Consider the following 23,611-nt stretch of genomic DNA (forward strand, 5'->3'; position numbering starts at 1 on the left):
TTTTATTGTTAACAATCTTAAACTGAATTGGAATTTGCCTAGATTTTGATAAATTCAATTAGTCACCTATAGTAGACAACATACTGAACAATATCTAATTTTTAGATACTATTATACCATGGCTCAAGTCAATTTTATTTTTAAAGTTGTCTTTCAGGTAACCATTTGCATTTGTGAGCTGGAATTTGCCAAATTCATAAAACTCAGAATTCTTGACTTATATCTGTGATTGTTCTTCTTTTTGATACATAACCAATGAAGAAGTTTAACCTCTAATAAGTCTGTATTTAATGTCCTCATACACCTCTTCTTCAGTACTCCTGACATACGATGTCCTGAAATTTCAAAATGTGCTACATCCGTTAAGAGTTAAGAATACAGTCAGTGTAGAGCTAACAATATATACATTTAAATATAGCAAAATCAATCCAACACATGAGCAGGTTTTTATAAACTATAACTATAACTATAAGATTAAATTTAGGATGGGACTGTTTGTGACCATTGTATTATCTGAAATTGAGTTTTTAGATATTTTCTGTTTAAAACCAACTTACCTACACAACCTAGTGTTGTTGAAACTATGCTTATTTATTGCAGACTGCTTCCTAACTAATTAGACCACAGTGTAACATAGAAACAGCTTGTTTAAAATGTTTGTATTTTTTTGCAATATACAGCAGGCAACATTAGAATAACAAATAAATTAACATATAATACAAAATAAGGAATTTACAGTCATTTCTGTCAACCGTCTAATCTAAATCTGGGTGGTCCATTAGCATGGGTTACATTTTTGCAGTCTTAAACTGTTTAACTGTTGTCCTTTATGCTATGTGTATGTTCTGTGACACTCAGGCATGCTCTTAAGATCTTTATACGAACAGCTATAGACTGCAAAGGAGTGCATGAATATGCAGTATACATTTTTTTTTAAACTGCCCCCTCTAGTGGTACCAGCTGCTGCCAGTCTTGTTTCCACATTTAAAATGTAAAGACCACTGGGGGCAGTATGTGAGCCCTGAAAAGCAAAAAAAAATATATATAAATTAAAATAATTTAGATTGCTCCCTTAAGAACTGCTGTGCGGCAGCTAACAGAAAAAATGTACATAGACATATTCTTATAGTGGAATTTTTTCGTTTACATTTTCAAGTATGGTGAGCTCGTTTAGGACAAAGTGACAGCAACATTGTCAGTGCTCTTCTCCATGTCACAGTCTTTGTCTGATGGTGCAGAGACCGGCGTGTCTCTCAGAGAGTTCGGGCCACTGCTAGTCTGCCCTAAACCTTTGTGTGGGAGGTCTGTTGTCGATTCAGCCTCAGGTTCTTGCTGTGGGGCTGTAGCTACAAATAGAACAAAAGTGAAAAATATACATTACATCTATGAACATGTCAAGTGTAATGTGGCTGATGATTATGCAGGCAAGCAAAGGACTGGAGACTTCCAGTAAGGATTGCGAGCTGCTGTGAGAAAAAAATAAATGTTTGTGAATTGATCAACATGTGAATGCCATCAACTGCACGGTGCTGTTACCTGACTGAGTGCAGGATTTCATGTGTTCTGGCCAGTGGGCTTGCTGACAGGGGTAATCACAGTAGCTGGTGTTCCAGCAGCAGTAGAAGATGGCCTCTTTCCTGCAGTTAGCACACCACTGTTTCTTCTTTGTTTCATCCACTGATTGCTGCTTCTCCAGCTCCATCTGTTTCTTTACCTCAGTCACCAACCTCTCTCTCTCCTGTTCCAGACTTTGCCTCATCTCTGCCATTGTCAGCTCTACATTGACATATGCATAAGTATGATCAAACACAAGTAAAACTCATTACACAGTTTTGGGGAGTGAAGACTACACGTATAGTACTTTGCTGATTTGCAGTTCTCACCAAGATTGTGCTTCATTTCTGACAACTCTTGTTGATGCAGCCACTGTAATTTTTCTATTTCGATTCTCAGTCGTCTTATCTGAATTAAAAACCCATGGGAAAGTTAAGGGTAACATGCAAAGTCAATGTTATGATCTGAATAGTATTCAGTCGCCACAGGGCCAAGAGCAAACACCTACCTCTGCTATTGTATTTCCTGAAGTACTCTTAGAAAGGTCATTGTAGATTTCAGTCATTGTACCTTTGATTGCATCCATTATCTGAAAAAGAGTATACCATAATATAATATAAAAAATGTTTTATGGATGGATAAAATTGACAATAACAGAAGAATCAGAATCAGAATAAGAATCAGCTTTATTGACCCGGTATGAAGACACATACAAGGAATTTTCCTTTGGAGCATAGTTGCTCACAACAAACAATATATACACACTAATATAGACACACTAATATATACATACTTTAAACAGAAACAATGTAGAGAGATGAGTGCAATGAAGAGTCCAATACATTATATTACAATATGAACAGTATGACTAATCTGGTTTCTATGTCTTGTCGTCTTCAAGTCTCGTTTTATGTACAAGTCAAAAATATATAGTTTGAAAGCTATCCAGGACTGGTATTTACTGTATTTAAGTGTATTAGACACCAGGAATTTGTACATTTCACTCCCAGAGAAATAAAACTAATTTGTCTCAGGGCTTGTTTTCATCTAGGTTATTAAGCCAAAGAATGATCAGTCAGTGCTGAAGTCCAGTGGATTTGACACCTTACAAAACAAATGTAAATTAAAAATTGTACTAACTTTATTTGTGTACTTGGCAATGTCTGCAGCTGCATCCGCTGAGGCAGTGGGGATATACAGGTCGGATGCCACCGGTGAAGATGTAGCAGCTGTGCCTAAACTTGATGCTGCAATCATGGCAACAGCAGCAGGACTACTGGATACCAGGGTGACAGCTGACGTGGATGTGTCTTTTTGTTGAACAGCTAGAATTAGAAAAAAAAATATTATTCAGAAACATCATTATGGACAATCTGAATTTGTGAAATATTTAGCATTTGTTGCCGTATAGGGTCAATTGAAATATTTTTGAAACACTATTATATGAAGGACTATTGATATACATTTACTGGCCCTATACTGTCAAGTCGTTATTGAATACTTGTTATCTACCTTTAACAGCCTGTCTGGTCTGATAGCGAGTGCTTTGTGAAGACTGCTGTGTTGATGATGAGGATCCTGCTGTCGAGCCATTCCCAGTGGCCTGTGTCTGGGTCAGCGATTGACCCTGGCCTTGCCTGGGCGACGACGGCTGCGTCTGCGTGGTTGCCACAGGTTGCTGGTTCTGTTGCTGACGCTGCACCTTTTGCATGTGCCACTTCTGAGAGGAGGTCTGAAATTTGGCAGTGGGATTCCACACCACAGCTCTCTGCACTACCGGCACGGTCTCTCTGGGCAGCAGAGGACGCTGTTTTTTCAAAGCTGGTGTGGTGGAGGCTGAGGAGGATGAAGAGGGGGGTGTTGCGGTGGAACTGGACACAGTTGCAAGGCTTATGGTTGCGGGTGAGGGAGTAGTGAAAGAGACCATGGTGACAGGAATGGCCATAGGGGACTGTGTGGAAACACTAGAGGGTGTGGAGGGAGCTGTGCTGTTTTGAGATGGGATTGTTGATGAGGTCAGGGCTTTACCTACAAGGCAAAGTACTAACATTAGTTTTCAGTTTCGCCTTTAAAGTTGATGATATTTTCACATATTGCATATGCTAAAAATTGGCATTACATGCAGGGGGTGTTTGATTATTTCTATTGGGATCAGCAGAGAAAAGTACACTCACCTTCAGGTTTACCAGCAGATGACTCTTTAACAGTGGCGTTGTCTTTCCTGCTCCTCCTCCTGTCCTTGCCTCCCTGTTCCTCTCCGAGGTCAATAACCAGCTCTCTCTCTGAGTCAGAATCCTCCACTGGCGCACGTTGTTTTGCCTCTTCTTTCACTTGAGCCTTCTCCCTAAGACCAGTTGATGGTGGAGGTGCTTTGGTCTGCTCTGGGCTCTCCATTTCCGAATCTGTGCTCATTTTCTCTTTAGGTGAAGCATTTGATGCTGTTGCAGTGGCGTCGCCTGCTGCAGTCTCGGCTGCCACGAGCGAATCAGCTTTACCATCCTTATCTTGGCTCACAGAAGGTTGGTCTTTGACTTTACTTTTGGTAGGCTCCTTCTGGGCTTCATCAGTAGGTGCTGAATCCCAGGCATCTTTAGTCTTTTGCTCCTCATCACTGGCATACTCACTGTCACTGGAGTCAGATTTATCAGAGTCTTCTGAGTCACTGTGTTCCACACCTTTATACACATCAACAGAGATTTCCTCTATACCTGCAAAACAAGGTAATAGGATGGATATATCAAACCGCCATTCAATATCTTATATGTTATAGGGTTCAGCTAGTAAGGAGCAAGCAAAACTAAGCAAGAATCCAAATTATTAGATACCTCACCACAATACAACATCCCATCCCCACAATGTGTTAAGCAATTCTTCTGTTACGGCAATGATTGCGCCGACAATCAACAATTGCATTACTTCAGAGGAGTTAAAACAGGAATGTCTTCAAATGTAAAAATTAAAAAATTAAAAAAAAAGGGTTCAAAGAAATGACACTAGATAAGTATGGAAATTGAATAGTATTATTGTGTGAGAATGTAAAAAATAGTGGTGATGATGATGAATATAATTATTATTATCATTATGGTTATCATCATTATTTAGGATATTATTCACCTTAGGGTGGCAATGTACTGTATAAAAGTACTGACCCTTAATGGGTGGGCGTGTATGCATATATACTTTATATATATATATATATATTATATATATATATATATATATATATGAATAAATAAAAGGTATATAAGGTAAGTGTATGCATGCACGTTGTATGTTTGTAGAAAGTCATCTGGGTAAGTGTATATGTTCTTTAGTTGTTCTAAACAAGACTTTCTTGTCTTGTTTAGTTTTTTTCCTTGACAAAGTGTTTGTTACCCTTACAAATGTAAAAAGGGGGGGCCTGATATAAGTTGAAGCTTCTGATCCTACCCTTTGGTTAGGACAAATACAATTCATTCATTCAATCTTCCAGAAATTTCTATATTTTCTATACATACTCTACTGACCCAACTGTGCCTTGCAACTCTCAATGGTTTTGTCCAAGTTCAGCTGGAAACGGCTCTTGATCTGTCTTTTTGGAGAGGTGAGGACTGGTGTGGCTCCTTGTTTCTGCTGAACCGTTTCACTAAGCTCCTTAAGGTCCATTTCTGCTTTACTCCGATCTGGAAGAAAATTTCAAACAGCAAAATGTGCAGAAAAAAAAGACAATTATTCCTAGCAGACTCATGTCCAACGGTGACCTGTATTTGCTCACACAGAATGTATTAAGTACTTTAATGCATATAACATGATTGCCATAAGATTCACCTAGATTGAGGTTCAGAATGCTTCCTGTTGGTGGCGTTTTCTCCTGCTTGGACCCGCCAGGAGCCTGAGAGTGGAATGGTTTAGGGCTGTCCAAGGAACTGCCTGCAGGACAAGGTCGAGGATGGGCAGGCGATGCTGATAAGAAATGTTTACTGTTAAATTAAGTCTCCTCCCATTAGACACAACATACTTGTTCATACACTTAAATGGAACTGGTGAAATACCTGTACAGTCCATGGACTCTTCTCCTGTACTGTACTGGCTGTTTGGAGCTTTTGTCTGGGACTTGTCAGCTGGGTCATGTTCCCCATCCGAACCAGTATGGGCAGAGGAGTTGGTGCTCATGGGGGAGCGAGGCATATCACTGAGAGGGAGCCGTCGGCCTGCTGTGCTCCCTCCCACCCCAGACAACATGGTCCTAGTCAAAGGGATCTTGGGTGAGGCAGTCATATCAAAGCTCAGCTTAATCTTCTCCTGTTTCTCAGGTTTGATCGGGGTGGAAGAGGGGTTGGAGGGATCCAGCAGCATCTGGAAGTTGTTGTCAGGAGTGTAGGGGGTCCTGAAGGGGGCATAGTTAAATACTCCAAACTTCTTCCTCATGTTCTCCACATAGACCTCCATCTCTTGCATGGCACTGTTAAAGATGCTCTTGGTCTTCTTCACAGAGAAAGGGATCTCTTTGGACATGAGGTAGCAATTGTTTAAAGGAACCCAAGCCCTGAATGATAAAGATTCACATCATAAAGAAAGATTGACATGTGCCTAAGTAACTTAGTAACTGAAGCATAAATGGCTGATACCTGTCATGCTGACCAAAAAAACGAGCATCCACTTGTCCATCTTTGTCCCGCAGAGCTTTAGCAGGCCAGAATGGAAATCCTTTCAGTTTGGCCCACACTAGAGGGTGTGGGTTACTCTGCACACATAGAGAAAAACACTGAAATAAGGGCGCTTTCACACCTGTAGTTTGGTGGACTCAGTGTGATTTGGAGGTGAAGTTGCAACATTGTTGCATTTTTCATTTGGTACGGTTTTGCACTTTGTCAAATGCACTAAACACTGTAAACAAATGTCATGTGATCAAAAGGGACACTTGTCTAGTGGAAAGAATTTTGTATTATATCCTATTTATTTATTTATTACTTCTTGTATATTCTGTACATGTGCTGTCTGTCTGATATTTGGCTGCTGAAATAGCACTGAAATTCCCCAATTTAGAATCTATAACAGTCTATCTATCCATCTATCTATCTATCTATCTGAAACTGGCCAACACTACTGGTATAAGAAATAATGGTGCAACACCAAATCTTTGGGTTTTCTGGTTCTGCTTTGGTGTTTCTAATATTTTAGATGAAGGCGACAATGAGCAGCTGACAGGCAGCAAAGGAGAGAGAGATGATGAGATGTGTTGTCACACAGACGAACAGCAATGTGTGCTCAGAACAGCTTATGGATCTGTAAGTAATCCTCTCTTAAAGCATATCTAAGTCCATAAATTGTGTGCAAGGTTTAAATTGCAGGCTAGTAAAGTAACTCGTTTTCTGGTTCACTTCTTTTATTTGGGTCGGCCTTCGTTCTCACCTGAAGTGAACCAAACTCTAGTTCACTTGGATGCAAACCGAGACCCTCGTTTTCAAGAGAGTTGATCAGAGCTGCACAGAGTTTGTTTGTTTGATCCGCACCAGATTTGGGATGAGCTTTCACACCAGCCCAAACGAACTGGACTATCTGAACAAACGTTCCAGGGTTTGTTTTAAACGGACCAAACGAGGTAGATGTGAAAGCAACCTAAGTGATCTATGTTTGAAAGATAAACAAGTTGGTGGAATCATCAACAGAAACTTCAAGTTACTCAACTAGCTTACACAAGGCTCACAGAACCAGTTGTCTCTCTTTTGGCAAGCAGACAGATAACACTCAGGACAAACTTCAATCTCGTTCATCTGCAATTAAAGAATCAGAAGACATATCAAATCAAGTTTCAGTTCCCACGTTTAGTGTTTTAAATCAATCAACAAATCCAAATACCAAAATCTTTTGTTACCCAAACCACATACCCACCTCATGTTCACAGATCTTTACTATGACTTTAGCTGTGGCTGTGAGTTTGTGATTGCCTGAAACAAGGACATACATTTATGATAAACAATTTGAATACACACTAGACAGGGTGATAATTAAATAGCGTTGTTATTGTATCATTATTGATAACATCATGTTTTCATTTTACAAATCCTGTTACTCAAATCAATTGTTCTGAGAAAATTGTAATTAAAAACTAATAAAATAAGTAATCTGACAATCAACAGTGGAACACAGTGAACATCAATTACTAGACTATTTAAGGAAATAGTATATTTATATTCTTCTTACTAGCATAATATTGATTTAATCTGCTAGATTATTCTTAAAGAAAACTTCCACACAATGGAACATACCTCCATTGTATATAATACAGTTGTGCAAAATCCATTTTGCATCTGCCAAGAAGGCTTCTGTGCAGCCATACATTTTCTTTTTAATATTCTGCGGCACAAAAAGAAAAGATGGTGCCTGACTAACAAACTTTTAACGTTACTACATTCATGTTATCCAAGAAAAATGTGACAGTTTATGGTTTACCTTCTCAAGTGTGCAAAGATCCATTGGGTGAAAAATGTACTCAGCATAATCTGGATGCTGTTCAAGAGAGACAGGTTTCTGGAAGGGTTCGGTCTATAAAAGTGAGTAGACAGGAAAGAGAGTGAAGGAAAACAAACTCTCTGCACAACCCCCCCCCCCCCACTACACATGCTACCACCATGCTATTACTAAAACAAATCTAAAAGCCGCTTCAAACAAAAAGAGGAAAATCAGTGGAGGAAGAAATCATGACGAGGTCTTGTTAGTGGTGTAATTGATTACCCAATTAAAAGTCTTTCTCTGCGTGGAAGCTGCATGGGGGGAGCGAGATGACAAGCGGGGATGATCCTGAAAGAGAGTGAGAGGGGCAGCTGTATCCTCACCACCAGCTAGCATGTTTACCTTCATGGTTTCCAGCCATGACAGGCCCATTATAGTACAATGACTATGATTGTTAGTTATGTTATTAGAAATAATTTGCACATGCAAATCAATAATATATCATGCTTGACTGATATGTGGACAGGTAGTTCTTCAGGGTGCAGATCTCAACATCTGAGAGGACTGATGGGAATATGATGGTTGCATAAGCCATCCAAAACTTAAGACTGGCCAGAAAAGAACACATGCCAATATCCAAGTAATAAATCTGAATGTACAAGTAGAAAGGGCAGAAATGAGAATATACAGTGTACCTCATCTGTAATTAGATTGTCTGTATCAAAACAATAGAATCAGTTTGGTAGCATGAATTCCCTAGAAAGACAGAGGGACCAGAGTACTTACACCTGGCTGTTTCATCTTCTGAAGGGCAAACTTTAGTAGGTAAGACAGCTGCTCTATAGTTAGCATCATCATGGCTTTGCTCTGAGTCTCTATACACTCAGCAACTGTTATTTTCTGAAAGACATCAAGAGGAAAATAGTTAAAAACATGCATCGTTGCAACAGAATGTACAGTGGTGTGAAAAGGTGTTTGCCCCTTCCTCATTTCCTGTTCCTTGCATGTTTGTCACACTTAAGTGTTCGGAACATCAAACCAATTAAACAATAGTCAAGGACAACACAAGTAACCACAAATGCAATTGTAAATGAGGTGTTATATTAAAGGTGAAAAAAATCCAAACCATCATGGCCCTGTGTGAAAAAGTGATTGCCCCCCTTGTTACAACATACTATAACTGTGGTTGTCCACACCTGAGTTCAATTCTCTAGCCACAACCCAGGCCTGATTATTGCCACACCTGTTCACAATCAAGGCATCACTTAAATAGGAGCTGCTTGACACAGTAAGGTCCACTAAAGATCCTTAAAAGCGTACACATCATGCCGAGACCCAAAGGAATCAGGAACAATTGAGAAGAAAGTAATTGAGATCTATCAGTCTGGAAAAGGGTTATAAAGCCATTTCCAAAGCATTGGGAATCCAGCGAAACCACAGTGAGAGCCATTATCCACAAATGGTGAAGACATGGAACAGTGTGTGAACCTTCCCAGGAGTGGCCGGCCGCCCAAAATTACCCCAAGAGCGCAGCGACGACTCACAAGAGGTCAAATGCAGAGGCAGAAGACCCCACAACAACGTCCAAAGAACTGCAGGCCTCACTTGCCTCAGTTAAGGTCAGCGTTTAGCCTCCACCATCAGGAAAAGACTGGGCAAAATGGCCTGCATGGCAGAGTTCCAAGGAGAAAACCACTGCTGAGCAAAAAAGAACATCAAAGCTCGTCTCAATTTCTCCACAACACATCTTGATGATCCCCAAGACTTTTGGGACAACATTCTGTGGACCGATGAGACAAAAGTGGAACTCTTTTGGGAAAGGTGTGTGTTCAAGTATATCTGGTGTAGAAGGAACACTGCATTTCATAAAAAAAACATTATACCAACAGTAAAATATGGTGGTGGTAGTGTGATGGTCTGGGGCTGTTTTGCTGCGTCAGGACCTGGAAGACTTGCCGTGATAAAAGGAACTATGAATTCTGTCTACCAAGAGATCCTGAAGGAGAATGTCCGACCATCTGTTTGTGTACTCAAGCTGAAACAAACTTGGGTTCTGCAGCAGGACAATGATCCTAAACACACCAGCAAGTCCACCACCGAATGGCTGAAGAAAAACAAAATGGAGACTTTGGAGTGGCCTAGCCAAAGTCCTGACCTGAATCCTATTGAGATGTTGTGGTATGACCTTAAAAAGGTCGTTCATGCTCAAAAACCCTCTAATGTAACTGAATTGGGACAATTCTGCAAAGATGAGTGGGCCAAAATTCCTCCAAGACGCTGAAAAAAGCCTCATTGCACGTTATCGCAAACGCTTGGTTGCAGTTGTTGCTGCTAAGGGTGGCCCAACCAGTTAATAGGTTTAGGGGGCAATCACTTTTTCACACAGGGCCATGATGGTTTGGATTTTTTTTCACCTTTAATAATAAACACCTTCATTTACAAATTGCATTTTGTGTTTACTTGTGTTGTCCTTGACTATTGTTTAAATTGGTTTGATGTTCCGAAACACTTAAGTGTGACAAACATGCAAAGGAACAGGAAATGAGGAAGGGGGCAAACACTTTTTCACACCACTGTATGTAGGCTCAACGTCAAAATTTATTGAAAGGTCCTCTGTACATTAAACACATATCAAAACAGGTTTTGACTAAAGGCTTTTAAATATGGCCCTTATACCCTTAAGGGGCTTTCACACCAGCGCACGATAACTCACTGCCTCCATTCATTTCAATGAGGGGACTGCAGCAGATGGAAAGTGGTTTTGATCACGAAAGTAGAGGTATGAAGCAGTTGCCTATATGAACCTGCACAGATTTTCCTCTGCTGCCCAGAGTTCATCGTGCTAAACTTCTTGCTGTACTACTTTTTGGGAAACGCTCTTGCAGTTAGGCGGTAGTCAGGGCGGTTTCCACACGGCGGTGTGAAACCAGTGTTACACTATTCACATTCCTGGGTGAGTACCTCACACTCCGGACAGAACCAGTCGCCCTCGGGCTCGGCTGGTAGTTTGAGGCACTTGGCGTGGTACACCCTGGGGCAGAGCTCACAGCAGAGCACCTGGCCCTCGCGGTGGCACAACCAGCAGTAGAAGTCATTCCTGCCGTCCTGCGGTACAACATCAACAGGGTCTGTGGTGAGTGCTGGCTGCTTCACATAGTAAAAGGGACCATGTCTTAGTTCTGACTGGAATGCGGGCAAAAGAAAGACAAAGTTGGGGAATGTCAAAATCAGCTCAGATTAGAGAAGCCAAGCAGACATGCACACCGTCAAAAAAGGCACACTATAGTCACTAAAGTCCAGAACACAGACTGCTGTGAGCCCTGATAATTACAAGTGTTAGACACTAACTGCTGGTTGATGAATTTAAAAGTCAAATTTTTTTCATTGTGATGGAAATGACATCAAAAGATGACAGGTCTTGTTATTTATTCTAAGTTGTGTGACTGGCTCAGTTCTCTGATTTCAATGTGTGTTAAAGGACAAAACCATCACCAATGTGCAGAATGCGTAGACTGTGTGACCAACCTTGGTTAAACTGGCAAAGGCCCAGATAGTTACAGTGGCTACTAGTAATCATTTACAGGTCAACTTAATGTGCCAAGTGTAGATATTAGCAATCATTTACCTACTGCGCATTTTAAACCCAAAAGAAAGGAAGAACACACTATGTATTCTCATTGCATAGAAAGCATTTGTTGAATTTAGAAGTGCACATATACTAATTTATCAGACCTCAGAACACTTTTTAAACTACTATTACCAGTAGTATCCAATGAGATTAAGTGTAAAATCAATTTATTTTTAATTTGGCAGACAATCCTAAACATGACACTGTAAAAAACAGGGATATAACACAATGGACCAGACAAGAGGTGAAAATTGCAGGTTAACTGATGTTATAATAATATCACAATATTTAGCCCCTGATGGAATCAGAAATCAGACTCAAACCAGCTGATGTTAAACAGCATGTATCAAAGTGCAAACTTTCAGTTACATGGAAACATGTGCCATTATTCAGATGTCAACCAGCCATAATCTTGCAAACAACCAAGATATAGAACAGTTAAGAGCGTAAATGTCTGCAAATAGGAAAGAAATACCTCTGCCTCAGAATCACAAGAGAATGTACTATGCCACTGATGGCAGTTTAGCAATAATATAAAGCAGGACACAATACCACTTTGTCCCAACCCTAGGGCAAACTGTAGAGTGCTGGTGAAAGTTAATAGCAGAAGGGTCTCTTTTTTGAGGAAATGTCTACATACACATCATCTCACTCTTTACAAGAAATTAAATTAATTTAATTGAAAGAAGTTCACCCCTATCTGCTCCAATGAAGCTGCTAATTGGCCAAGAGTTTAGATTGTGATTATACTGGGGAGCTCCCAGGTGTGTATGTGTGTAACTGTGCCTAATGTGTGTTGATGTGGAGCAGGGCGTTCCTGCAATAGAGCATTCATGTTCAGTGAACCTACCCTAAATAAAACAAACTTTCACATATTGACAGAATATGAATAACTGATCACAACCAACCGGTTCTTTGCCACAGCAAAAAGATTATGTCGTCAAAAGTATCTGAGATACTGTACATGAGTTCTATTGCAGGAAGTTCCCAATTTCTTTTCACCCAAGGAGTCCTTACAAAAGAATTAACCGGGGAAATGAATAGAATTTTTTATTTCACGATAACTAAAATAGATGAATCTGAAAACTGGCAAAGTAGCACAGACCACACTTTGAGAATCACTGCTCTATGAATCCCTGCTCTATCGGTGCTATCTTATATAAACTTCATATCATCAAAAATAACACTGACATCCTCACCAACAATATAAATATCTCATTTAAAGAGAAGTTTTTGCGATGCATCATAAAGTTTTATATTTGATGTTGGCAACCGAAGTCTCAGACATCTCAGACCTTCGGCAGGTAAAACCAAAACTATCTACATTGGGGGTAAGTGGCAAAATATGTTTTTAGTGATTTGGACAATTGTATACTGTATACATTGTATCCATGTATGTCATTAAGGTGCTTGATCTCTTGATTATTAAAAAAAAAGTTGTCTATTCTAAGTTTGAATATCAATCGTCAACCAATCAATAAATCAATCAATCAGGTTGGGAGTAATAGCAGTTTAAATCCTGTTTTTTTGTGTTTGTTACCTGGTCTTTGCTGCTGCTAACAGCACCTGGTTTCTTCTTTTTTTTCATTGGACAGGGGGATGTTTCAGCAGAGGAGTGACCATTAGATGAGCGAGAGGGACTTGGTATCTTTCGTTTTTGGGTCATCCGTTCTGTCGACCCCGTGTCCGAAACTACAGGCAAAAGGTCAAAGATTACACAAACCGGGAAGGGTCCACTGATGGCCTACTTGATGGAGGAAAAACATTCCAGAAATGACGCAACACAGTTTTCCTGCACTCTCGCAGTCGGGTGAGGCCATTAAGCATGGTGAGTTATATAATAATAAACCAAGACAACCAAAACCCTTTCACGTTTTACTGCATCATTTCACAAATATAGAAACAGAGCTTTGACAAAGTATGTTCTTACCTTTGGATCGTGTTGAGATCTCCATTACTTCCGTTGTAATCTCAGTAGTCTCCTCTTCCTCTGCCACACTAATGCAGAAAAGTCAAAGGTTTACCAGTCAAAAATAAGCTCTGTACAAAATTCATATTACAATGTTCAAACCACTACTTCTGACAAAGTACTGTGCTTATGAAATAGGTTTCAAAGGCTTAGAATGATAAGAATGATTAGGCCTAAATCAGAAAATTAAGTTATCACCAGAAAAGAGTTGATAGATTATGTGAATGGTTACAATGTTTCACCAAGCATTGTTGTATGGGATGTACATTCTAATTCCACCAGCCCTGTGTGTGCAGATGACAAAAAACATTGTTCTCATTGTTTTCTACTCTGCTGAAAGTTACTTGATTTCAATAAACAAATCAAAAAATGATACAAAATAGATTAACTGCGCTGCATGAGAACATCTGGAAAGAGTCTCAAAATATCCTAATGCCAAACATATATGCCAGACATGATACAGGTACTTTAAAGACTTTTACCAAAAATAAACTGCAACTACTTTCAAGACCCTTCATAACTGATAACACAGCAGTTATATCACTCAAACCATTTATCAACAGTTTAAAGACGCATACAAAAAATTATGTTAAGGTCTAAAGTAGAAATAGTACAATGGCGCATGGGGGCCACTGTCGGTATAAAATTATAATAATTAAGGAGCCAGGGCGAGGTAGACAATATTCTGAGAAAAAACTCTGAATTAACGAGATTAAAGGCTTAAATTTACGAGAAAATACAGTCATTTGTGATAAATAAACTCAGAAATGATGTGAGATTGTCAAGGAACTATATCGCTTCACTTTGCGAGATTGGAGCAACCTCATAACACCACAGACGTCACCACTTGCAGTGTATTATGCCTACAGTGGACAATCTGTGGTATTGTGTCCTGCTGTACCACAAACCCCATTTAAATTGCCTGTAGATGTAACCGGCAGTATCTTTGCATTTGGCCTTTTGTGTTGTAGTTCCTGTCTTGGTGCCACTATAAGGGGGGGACAACCAGACTTTTTGTCCCATTACCTTCAGGAGTATGAAGTATGGTAACTTTGTTATCCAGCAGCACGGCCAGATCACAGTCAGATGCGCCCTGCCATGTGCGTCCGGAGCATGCCAACACTTGGCAGGGCGCACCTGACTGCGATCTGGCCGTGCCACTGGTAATTTTGTGGGGCACTTAGTCATGGGGTGGGATCAGAGAGAAGGCATTAATATAGGTGAATCAGAAGTTGCAATAATAATGGCTTATCACATTCACTACTTTCACCCCCTTAAATCACAGAGATAGCCCACCAAGGCGCGCTGACAGTTCTGAACCCATACAACATTTATCACAATTGAAAAATGTGGAGCTCAAGGTAACATTTTGGCCAGCCTCGTTTACCCAACATTTAGGCTGGAGACACCAAGTCCACCTGTCCATTTAAACACGTGTGACAGCGCATATCACATAACCATTCATAGTCAAACAGAAAGCAGATTGTCTGATGTTGCTCTGCGGTTGAAAATCATAAATTTTATAAGTTGAAAATACAGAAAATACTTTGGAGAAAGAACATTGGCAAAAAGGGAGACCAGGGATTTATTTGGTTGGACCAACAACAAGGTGAAACTTTTACTGAAAAGTAAGTAAGCCTATACCTAACCGATAAGACTGACTGACTTCCATCATCATTTCCAAAGGTCTCCGTACCTGCATGTCCAGAATACAATACAACCCCGGAGTTTTCAAACCTAAACGGGGTCAGCAGGGTTTCCAAATGTCTCAGTGTAGTGTGGGGGCGAGGCGTAAACGTAGAAAAATATTTGTTTTTAAACAAAAACCTAGTAGTATGGATGTAGCCATTGGAGACTCAGATGGAAGAGATACCTGCTGCCTTCAGATGGCTGTAAAGAGAGTCACCAGTGTAAAGGAAAGGCCTTGAAAATAGTAATAAGGCGCACTAGAGAACACAGGTGTTAAAAAATTACACGTTGAAAAGAACCCTTCCCAGCATCTGCAAAGCTAAAACTATCAAAAACAGCCCAAACTTAGATTGAGCACTCAGAATCTCCTCACAACATGACATCATCATCCTAACCCCCCCACCCCCAATGTTTAATGCGAGTCGGCGCCTTTACGGATTAAAAAAAAAGGTCTAATTCACAGCAATGTCTCTTCAAAGTCTGGATTCTATAAATAAATTGAATTATAATAATTACAGGCAAAATATAAGGCAAGCAGCATTGTTTGTGGTATGATGAGGTTGATACAACCTTGCAAAGTGAAACAATGTGGTTCCTTGACAACAACAAAGAACTTGTCATTTCTTTTTGCTAAGTATTTGACAATTTAATCTCAGAGAATTTCTGATTTTTTGAAAATTTATGACTTCCTAATCTCAGACAATATACTTTTTTTTGGGTGATTTTACCACTTTAATCTCAGAAAATATACAATATACACTTATACGAGTTTTCTCGTAAATGTATGACTTTAATCTTGGAAGATCTGAGTTTTTCTCTGAATATTATTGAATATTTACCTACAATGGCCCTAATGCACTGTTGTGAAATTGACCTCAACTCTGTGACTAAATGTTAAAAAGACTTTAGACTCAAGTAAGGCTTAAGTTAAACATAATGTAGCAATGTTAGATCAATGTGTATGGCCATTCTCCAATCATAAATATTGGGCACCTTTCTCCACTGACTGCAGATCTATGATTGGTGAACGTGAAAACACAGAACAGTGAATCTGCAGTGTTGGAACTTTCTGACATCAAGTGAAAAGCATGCAAACAAGACTTCCATGCTGTTTAAAAACAACCATGTGATATTCATTGATCAAGTGACCTAATAACAAGACAGCATCTCATATCAGCATATCAAAGGATAACACAATCACAGGCCCAGTGCTCTTGAGAAACATTGTCCTAAAATGCAAGCTATTGTTTGCTGTGATCCACTTTCTATTCAAAATCTGCCCAACAGGTTTTTCTCAGTCAGTTCAACATGATTCACCTTGGTCTGCAGGCGCCCAGTTGTCGATCCTATTATTGTTGCCATTTTCTCTGACGCTACAGCAGATGCAACTGCCTCACCATTTAGATGGCTTTAATTCTGCCCATTTTTATTTCACTTACTCCCGAGGTAAGCATCATTTTAATGTTTAATGTGAAAAATATCCACACAAAAAAACTGCTTTCATTTCAATTATCTTGTTCACCAACCTCCTACACCTCCTGCTCCTCCATCACAATAGAAGGATGAAATAGCAGACAGGAACACAACACATCTGCAGTGACAGACATGAGTGCAGTGAAATGGCTTTACTGGCCTCCACATCTAACCTGTCTGGACAGCCTTAGACAATCTACCCATGGCAGAGCAGGAAATACAACAACAAAAGAAAAAGAGAAAGACAGGGAGAGGGACAGGTCCAAGAACAGAAAACAATGCTGGCCTTCCTGACAAAAACATATTTAAAGCTAACCCTAACCACAAAGCACACTCCTACTGGTACAATCCTTTCCCCACCCCATTGCCACAACATCCATGCTTTAATGTAGGAAATCAACAGCATACCTTATTTCCTTACTCACATACAGATTCTTCTGCCTATTCTTTAATCTTTTTCAATTATTGAGGGCGTTGGGGGATGAGGGAAAAGATGGGTCCAGGTTTCCCAGAAGGCCTTCTCTCCCTGCTGCTGTCGCCTGCAATTGTCAATCTTTAACCTCGGCTGCAGGCTGCCGATTGGCTTGAGCACCACACGGAGAAGCCTGATTGGGTGCTCAGCTCGGTGTGCCACACGGGCTCTCTTCTCCCCACTCTCCCCAGCTACAGTGCTGCATTGCAGAGAGGACTGCTCCTCACTGTTGCTAAAAAACCTCCTGAAAACCAAGTATCTCACTCTCTTTAAACACCATACAGACATATACCAGCCGTGTGCCTTTCACCAGACATGTAAAATGCAGCTCTACAGGCATGACAGGCAGAGGATCAGATTCCCTCCCTCACTGTGTTCTCAGCCAGTGTATGTGTATGGCATCCATTTTGAACATTCTCTCTCTCTCTCTCTCGCTCTCTCTCTCTCTCTCTCTCTCTCTCTCTCTCTCTGACCACTGTGCACACCGCATACACAGCACGTACACACAACACCAGTGAAATCTGCTGTAAAAGACCACATGCAGCTTATTATGTGCCCCAGCATGTCGATATGCACCATTGGCCTATTACTGGACACAAAGACAGGACTGAAAATGTCACAGGCCTCCCAGACAGCATGGAAGGCATAACTCCCTCTATCACTCTCTCTTTCTCTCTGCAATGCTTCTTCAACATTTACTGTCTCATAATCAATATCTGCCTGGATATTTTGAGTGTGAGCAACAGTAAGCCAAAACCAACACAAATATACAACTGAGAGCAACGCTACATATTTTCTATCTTTCTGTAAAAGGGATTTGTGTTTGATCAAATGTATGCATTTCATTTCATCAATACAGAACTTGAAAGCTTGAATACAAAGATTAACTAAATTAAAACACATTGGTAGGCTACATATTCAGTGCAACACAAGTAGAAGCCATCCTTCTAAACAGAAACACATCCGGGCCAAAATGTCAAGGCCAACTACATAATCTACGCAGGTCCAAGAAGGTCAACCGGTGGCTATTTCAAAGACGGACACCAAACTAAACAGGCTGTGTGGGTCGGTGTAATGCAGATTTAAGTGTCCCTACAACAATTTTCACACCATAGTAGAATGAAGGGATTAAACGAATAACCAAGCACCATTCACAAAACACTGAGGGGGGGGGGGGATTTTCTGTTTCAGTCGATGCAGATTCCTCCTGAACCCTGGTCAAGCAACATTATATGCGCCATTATATCCAGGCCATGGTTCCCCTGGTTATGTTTAAAACAGAGCCTTTGTCAGATATCATCCACTTATAATGACAAAACAAATATCACATATTCCACCTGGAATATATTAAATGTTCAGTAATAAAATAACAATATTGATAAACTGGCAAAAATAGATGCAATCAATAACTAAATGTAATCTTTTTTTAATCTGATTCATGCATACAGAAAACCAACATCATTATATATTAACAGAATCAATCTAACCTGGTCGACTTCAAATTGGTTTTCAAGCCTCTCTGGATGAGGTGAGGTTTCTATGCAGAGCCTTTTCAGAGGAAGTCCTTCTCTTCTTCCTTCCTTCCTTCTCTCTTACATACAAATACTCAGTGTGCTTGGAGCAGAGGGACAGAAAGGGGAAGCTCTTTAAAATGGCTGACACTCGGCAGCAGAGAACACTGGGAGGCAGTGCACACCATTAGGCTAAGGAAATTTCTCCAACCCTGTGATAAATAAACTGCTAAAGGCATATTTAGTCCGTAAACAATTGGTATTTTACAACACTGGTGAGCAGTTTACAGGATTGGGCCTGTTTATTCACCAAGTTAAAAAAAAGGGAATTATGGTGAAGTGAACTAGGTTTCGGGTGACGTGTAGAAATATAACTACACAATTTACAGTTCTTCATTGCGATGTTAGTCTGGCAAAAAATTAACAACAGCCTTGCTCTCATGCCAGTTTGAGGCCTAAATTAAACTTGCTGTGCTGTCAGTTTACCATCTGTTAATTCCTCTGGGGACTCCCCTCTGCACTGCTCCCTGTCTCTCCCATCCTGCCTGGATCCCTCACCAGGCCTGCAATCTTGACAGCATAGGCCAGGGGTAACCACAAAAAAATTCTCTTTTGATCTTGACAAAAGAAAGCAGGTTTTCTCAGTCAATATCAATATGCAATGACACTTGACCTGTGACCCTGTACTGTATGTGTCCGGACAGCCACCCAGTAAACAGAGGCAGTATGCTGACTGTACCATGCTATGCTCACCTTCCAAACTCCACTCCTATGCTGTGGGGTGACAGATACTCTTTCCCCTCCCCCAGTCTGTCAGATAAACCTGTATTATTACTGAGGCACGGATCACACACAGTGGCTGGTGCCTTATCAACAGTGTTGTATATGTAAAAGAATGAAAATAAGGCTTACCTCTGTGGATGCATGGCTACAAACTCTGTGTGATATGTCAATGCTTATTAAAACATGGAGGACAGCCTTGTCAGCCCTCACCCTGCTCAGAGCACAGCCACGGCTCTCAAAGCTGGCCGACTCACTGCTCTGATATAAGGCACACTAAGACTGGCCATGCATGCTGACAGAATGTAAGGCTGCTGCTGATTGGCTAGCGCATTTCCTGGCTGCTTGTCTTTTGTTTAGAACAGGCAAGCTGAAACGCAGTACTCAGAGCAAGAGGAGCTAGGCCCAGATCAAAATAGTCAGCTTCTGCACACCTATCAGCTACCAAGAAGACTGCATACAGCAGTTGTTGTTTCATAAACAAAGGACTTTGATGTAGCTGTGAGGGTTAGTCAGCAGATGTGTACACAAAGAAAGGGCCTAGGGTCGAAGGAGGAATTGGTCTGACTGTTCCCACCCTCAAGTTCACAGGAAAGATAAAAAACTTATGTTACTTGTTACTGTTTCTTTGGCTGATATAGTTCACTAATATACAGTCGTGATTTTCCTGACACTGGCTTCTGATGTGGTGTCTTTACACACATGGGCCACAATTATTCTGTTAAAAAACATTGACTTTTGGTTTCTGTTACATTATTCCACCTTGGAGCATGACTCAAGAAGATTTCCAATGACTTACAAGAAAGTGTATGGTACATCAAAAGACATAGCACAGTTCTAGTGCATTTGCAATTTTAGGAGCTTCTTGTTTTTGTTTGCCTAATGTTTGATCTTTAGAAACATTTTATCTCATATTTACGTTATTACATCTTATAACTTAATTTTGTAAATTAATTTCACAAATGTCAAGGGGGGCGGCAGTAGCTCAGTCCATGGGGACTTGGCTTGGGAACCGGAGGGATGCCAGTTCAAGCTAGCAGCAAGGAGGGATTTAGTGTCTTGCTAAAAAGACAGACATGTATGCTTAATGTGTGAGGCAGTAAATCAAAGATAAAGGAATTATTCAAACTGTATTACCATAACTTTATTTATGTAATATCACATGTGATAAGAACAGATTGGACATAAACGTTCTTAAAAAGTAGGAAAACATATTAGATGGCAATAGCAGTTTACATCTATTTTGCACTCCTTTTTGTACACTGTATGCATTCAGTGTGGTTCATTCTTGTACAGCTAATGGGACATGATAATTTCCCCCCGAGGACAAATAAAGTATCTTTCTTCTCTAAATATAAATCTGAGAAGTGCTTATCAAAGTCATTTGTATGATGCTACATGTAAGCATATTAGCCAGTGATCTGTTGCATATTTCTAAAAGCATCAACACCACACTATATTGGGTTAATGTGTTTTAAAGGTAAAACAAATGATTGCTTCTCTGTAGGTAAAATGCTATACGTCTGAATATATGAAGAATCTGCCTGCACTGTTCAGTTTCCTATGGCCTCTCCTTCTACAGGAAGAAAGACGGGAGCAACCTTCTGTGGGAAAACTGTACATAAATATATAATATATAGTTCAGTACATAGTAGTCCAGAGATTCTCAAACATATTCAGGAACCACCAAATACAATTTGCCGACAATGTCAACAAGACCTAAGAATATCTAAAAACAGGATCTGTCAGGGTGAGTTCCTGTCTAAATCCAGCTTTGCTTTGGGTATCACTTATAGTGTTTAGCCATAGACTGTTAATATTAATATACAGTCTATGGGTTTACCAACAGTCTGTCCTTTTCATTATAGTATTAATGATAAATACTTAGCCTGCACAGTGACACATGACAGCTTAATACAGGTGGTGCATTGACGTTAAGGCATTTAACGTTACAGTATGTTTGGCATTAAGATAAACTGAACAAAATGGAACTGGTGAGAAATAGCCTTGGAAAGAGTCAGTGTGGGTTTTTCTGAAAAGTAAAGACACCAAGTACAATGTCTAAATGTTAGGGAAAAAAAGTTAAGCTAGACTTACTTGGTTTAACTCGTCTCTTCGCTGCATGTTAACCAGCTAACGTTAAACTGCAAAGCGACGCCTAATAACAAATGTATGTAACGTTAATTACATGAGACAAAAAAAAACTAGGCATAACTTTGCGTTTCCTACTGTGAATTGTCTCTCACCAGTTAACTCTAACATTTCTATAACTGACTTGTAATAACCTTTATTTGCTAACGTTGATAATGATAATGTTAACTAGCCACGAGCTTCTGCCCAAAACAAACTAAACAGGGATGTCTCAGCTGAGGATGAGAGTGAATACAAACACTTCGCCGGTCTATTTACCAGATGATTTTACATTACAACGTTATTACTTTGGTTACTCCGCACATAAAAAATTGTAGCTAAAGGCAGTTTATCATCTGTCACCTTTGTCAGTCTCCACTGTATTTCACCGTTTGGAGTCCAGTCTGCAGACGGTGACCCGTGAGCTTTTCAAGTAGCCGACCAGTAACGAGCCGTGCAGTCCCCAAGATGGCGCGCTAGCTAGACTTCACTGTGCTGGAATAGCCTTGGATTGCATGTTATAGTCAAGTCCTTAAATATAACATGCAAATGTGGTTTTAGGAAAGTTCTATCATTTTTTTATTTTTTTTATTTTGTATGACTAAGTGCACACGCTCTAAATCACGTCACTTGATGAGCTGCATTGTGGTTCATCAGAGTCAATATAATTTTTTCTCATGAATTTCTCATGCTTGACGTTTATCTGAACTGCCATTGAAAAGGGAATTAAGTTCACATAAGTAATGTAACGTATAGGCCTTCTAATAATTACACATGGGCCTAACCTGTGGTTTTTGAGGTAATGTTAATGTTGCCATTTAAAGAGAAGTGAAGTGTCAAATGTTACAATCAATCACACTAGTGATTATATGACATGGATCAGAATAGGCTTTAGTTACAGAATGAGTGAGAGAGAAAAAAATGCAGATCTAACTCTCTGTCTTTTCACTGCGTTTTAGTGACTTGATCTTATTAGTCTTTTTGTTAAATAGAGGATTTATATCAATGATTTTCCTTTTAATTATACTGCTTTCCAGCACTTTATGGGAAAAAATAAAGCAACTGAAAAGACAATCAATGTGTTTGACTGAACTTTAAACGTGTAAACTCTTTTAGACCAACAATAGTATTAGCCTGTATGTAGGCCTACACATTGTTAACCTGGATTTTATATTCTATTCTTTATTGTCATCTTGTTTAGTTATAACGTGTGTTATAGCTGATACTGCAAGATGTTTCTTGTGAATAGTGTTGAGAAGTAAGTTGTGGAATGGGAGTTGGGTTGGAGCAAAGAAAGGCATGCTGTTAGCTGTTTGCAGGTAAACTAATCTGAATACATTAATGATTATGGGGCTATCTCCTGTCCTTTCAAAGTAGAGAAGCTGAGTAGGGACGGGGGATGGGATAGAGTGGCTTATGCTCATTGAGGGGGGAGGTCATTTTGACATGCATGGGGGAAGGGGGACAAACAGAGGGCCACTGGGCCCCTCTTTGGGTCTCCATGGAATGTAGGATCTCACTCAGACAGACCTACAAACAGACCAAATACACACAACAAAAATGCACAGGTTTTTTAAAAATGTTTAATTATTTTTTACTTTGGGAGATTTCATCATGTTATGAGGCCTTAAAAAGCAGTAAACAGTAGCAAACAAACCACCTAGATCCGGATTAATCTACATGTATGTATGTATGCATTGCATAAATATTGTAAATGATGTATGGATGACTTGATCCTTCTTTACTGGTTGTTAACACTTCAGCCAGTAACGCTAGCTTTGTCTGAGTACATTTTATGAATTGGTAGCATGACATAGAATGCTGTGACTTTGGTAATGAACCTTCTCCTCAGCTAAGCTTTAACCAAATAAACAGTGTGAAAGTTTCCATCCTGCATGCACACCCTTTCATTTTTTTCACCTCAAAGTTTTTAAGCTGATTGCAGAATTATGTTTCAACAGGATAGAGCAAGT

The 23,611-nt window shown here is 39.9% G+C and overlaps 1 protein-coding gene and 1 long non-coding RNA gene across 14 annotated transcripts in view; one reads left to right on the forward strand and one right to left on the reverse strand.

Moving 5' to 3' along the window:
- LOC116688570 (uncharacterized) overlaps nucleotides 1–4,376 on the forward strand; it is an 81,459-nt gene extending 77,083 nt beyond the window's left edge. Inside the window, exon 3 of the long non-coding RNA XR_004331803.1 lies at nucleotides 4,361–4,376. This is a non-coding gene — a long non-coding RNA (uncharacterized LOC116688570). The remainder of the gene's footprint in view (nucleotides 1–4,360) is intronic.
- On the reverse strand, nucleotides 641–22,021 carry zmynd8 (zinc finger, MYND-type containing 8). Of its 13 annotated transcripts, none has more exons than XM_032514695.1 (22): nucleotides 19,641–19,754; nucleotides 18,705–18,831; nucleotides 13,545–13,612; nucleotides 13,155–13,306; nucleotides 10,948–11,169; nucleotides 8,773–8,886; nucleotides 8,269–8,334; nucleotides 7,987–8,079; nucleotides 7,803–7,890; nucleotides 7,426–7,481; nucleotides 7,230–7,307; nucleotides 6,162–6,277; nucleotides 5,586–6,079; nucleotides 5,362–5,496; nucleotides 5,061–5,216; nucleotides 3,729–4,262; nucleotides 3,067–3,582; nucleotides 2,695–2,879; nucleotides 2,063–2,143; nucleotides 1,884–1,962; nucleotides 1,537–1,776; nucleotides 641–1,346 (listed from the first exon to the last, which is right to left on the reverse strand). In XM_032514695.1, exons 3-22 carry the CDS (start codon nucleotides 13,567–13,569, stop codon nucleotides 1,171–1,173), a joined length of 3,606 nt encoding a protein of 1,201 aa, XP_032370586.1. In that variant the 5' UTR covers nucleotides 13,570–13,612; nucleotides 18,705–18,831; nucleotides 19,641–19,754; the 3' UTR covers nucleotides 641–1,170. The 13 variants fall into 13 exon arrangements, with proteins under 13 accessions (XP_032370586.1, XP_032370584.1, XP_032370581.1 ...); XM_032514693.1 differs by lacking the exon at nucleotides 18,705–18,831 and adding an exon at nucleotides 19,482–19,538 and having other exon boundaries at nucleotides 10,948–11,091; XM_032514690.1 differs by lacking the exon at nucleotides 18,705–18,831 and adding an exon at nucleotides 19,482–19,538 and having other exon boundaries at nucleotides 5,362–5,463.
- Between the last annotated feature and the right edge of the window lie 1,590 nt (nucleotides 22,022–23,611).

Source organism: Etheostoma spectabile, chromosome 4 (genome assembly GCF_008692095.1).
Source record: "Etheostoma spectabile isolate EspeVRDwgs_2016 chromosome 4, UIUC_Espe_1.0, whole genome shotgun sequence".
NCBI lineage: Eukaryota > Metazoa > Chordata > Actinopteri > Perciformes > Percidae > Etheostoma > Etheostoma spectabile.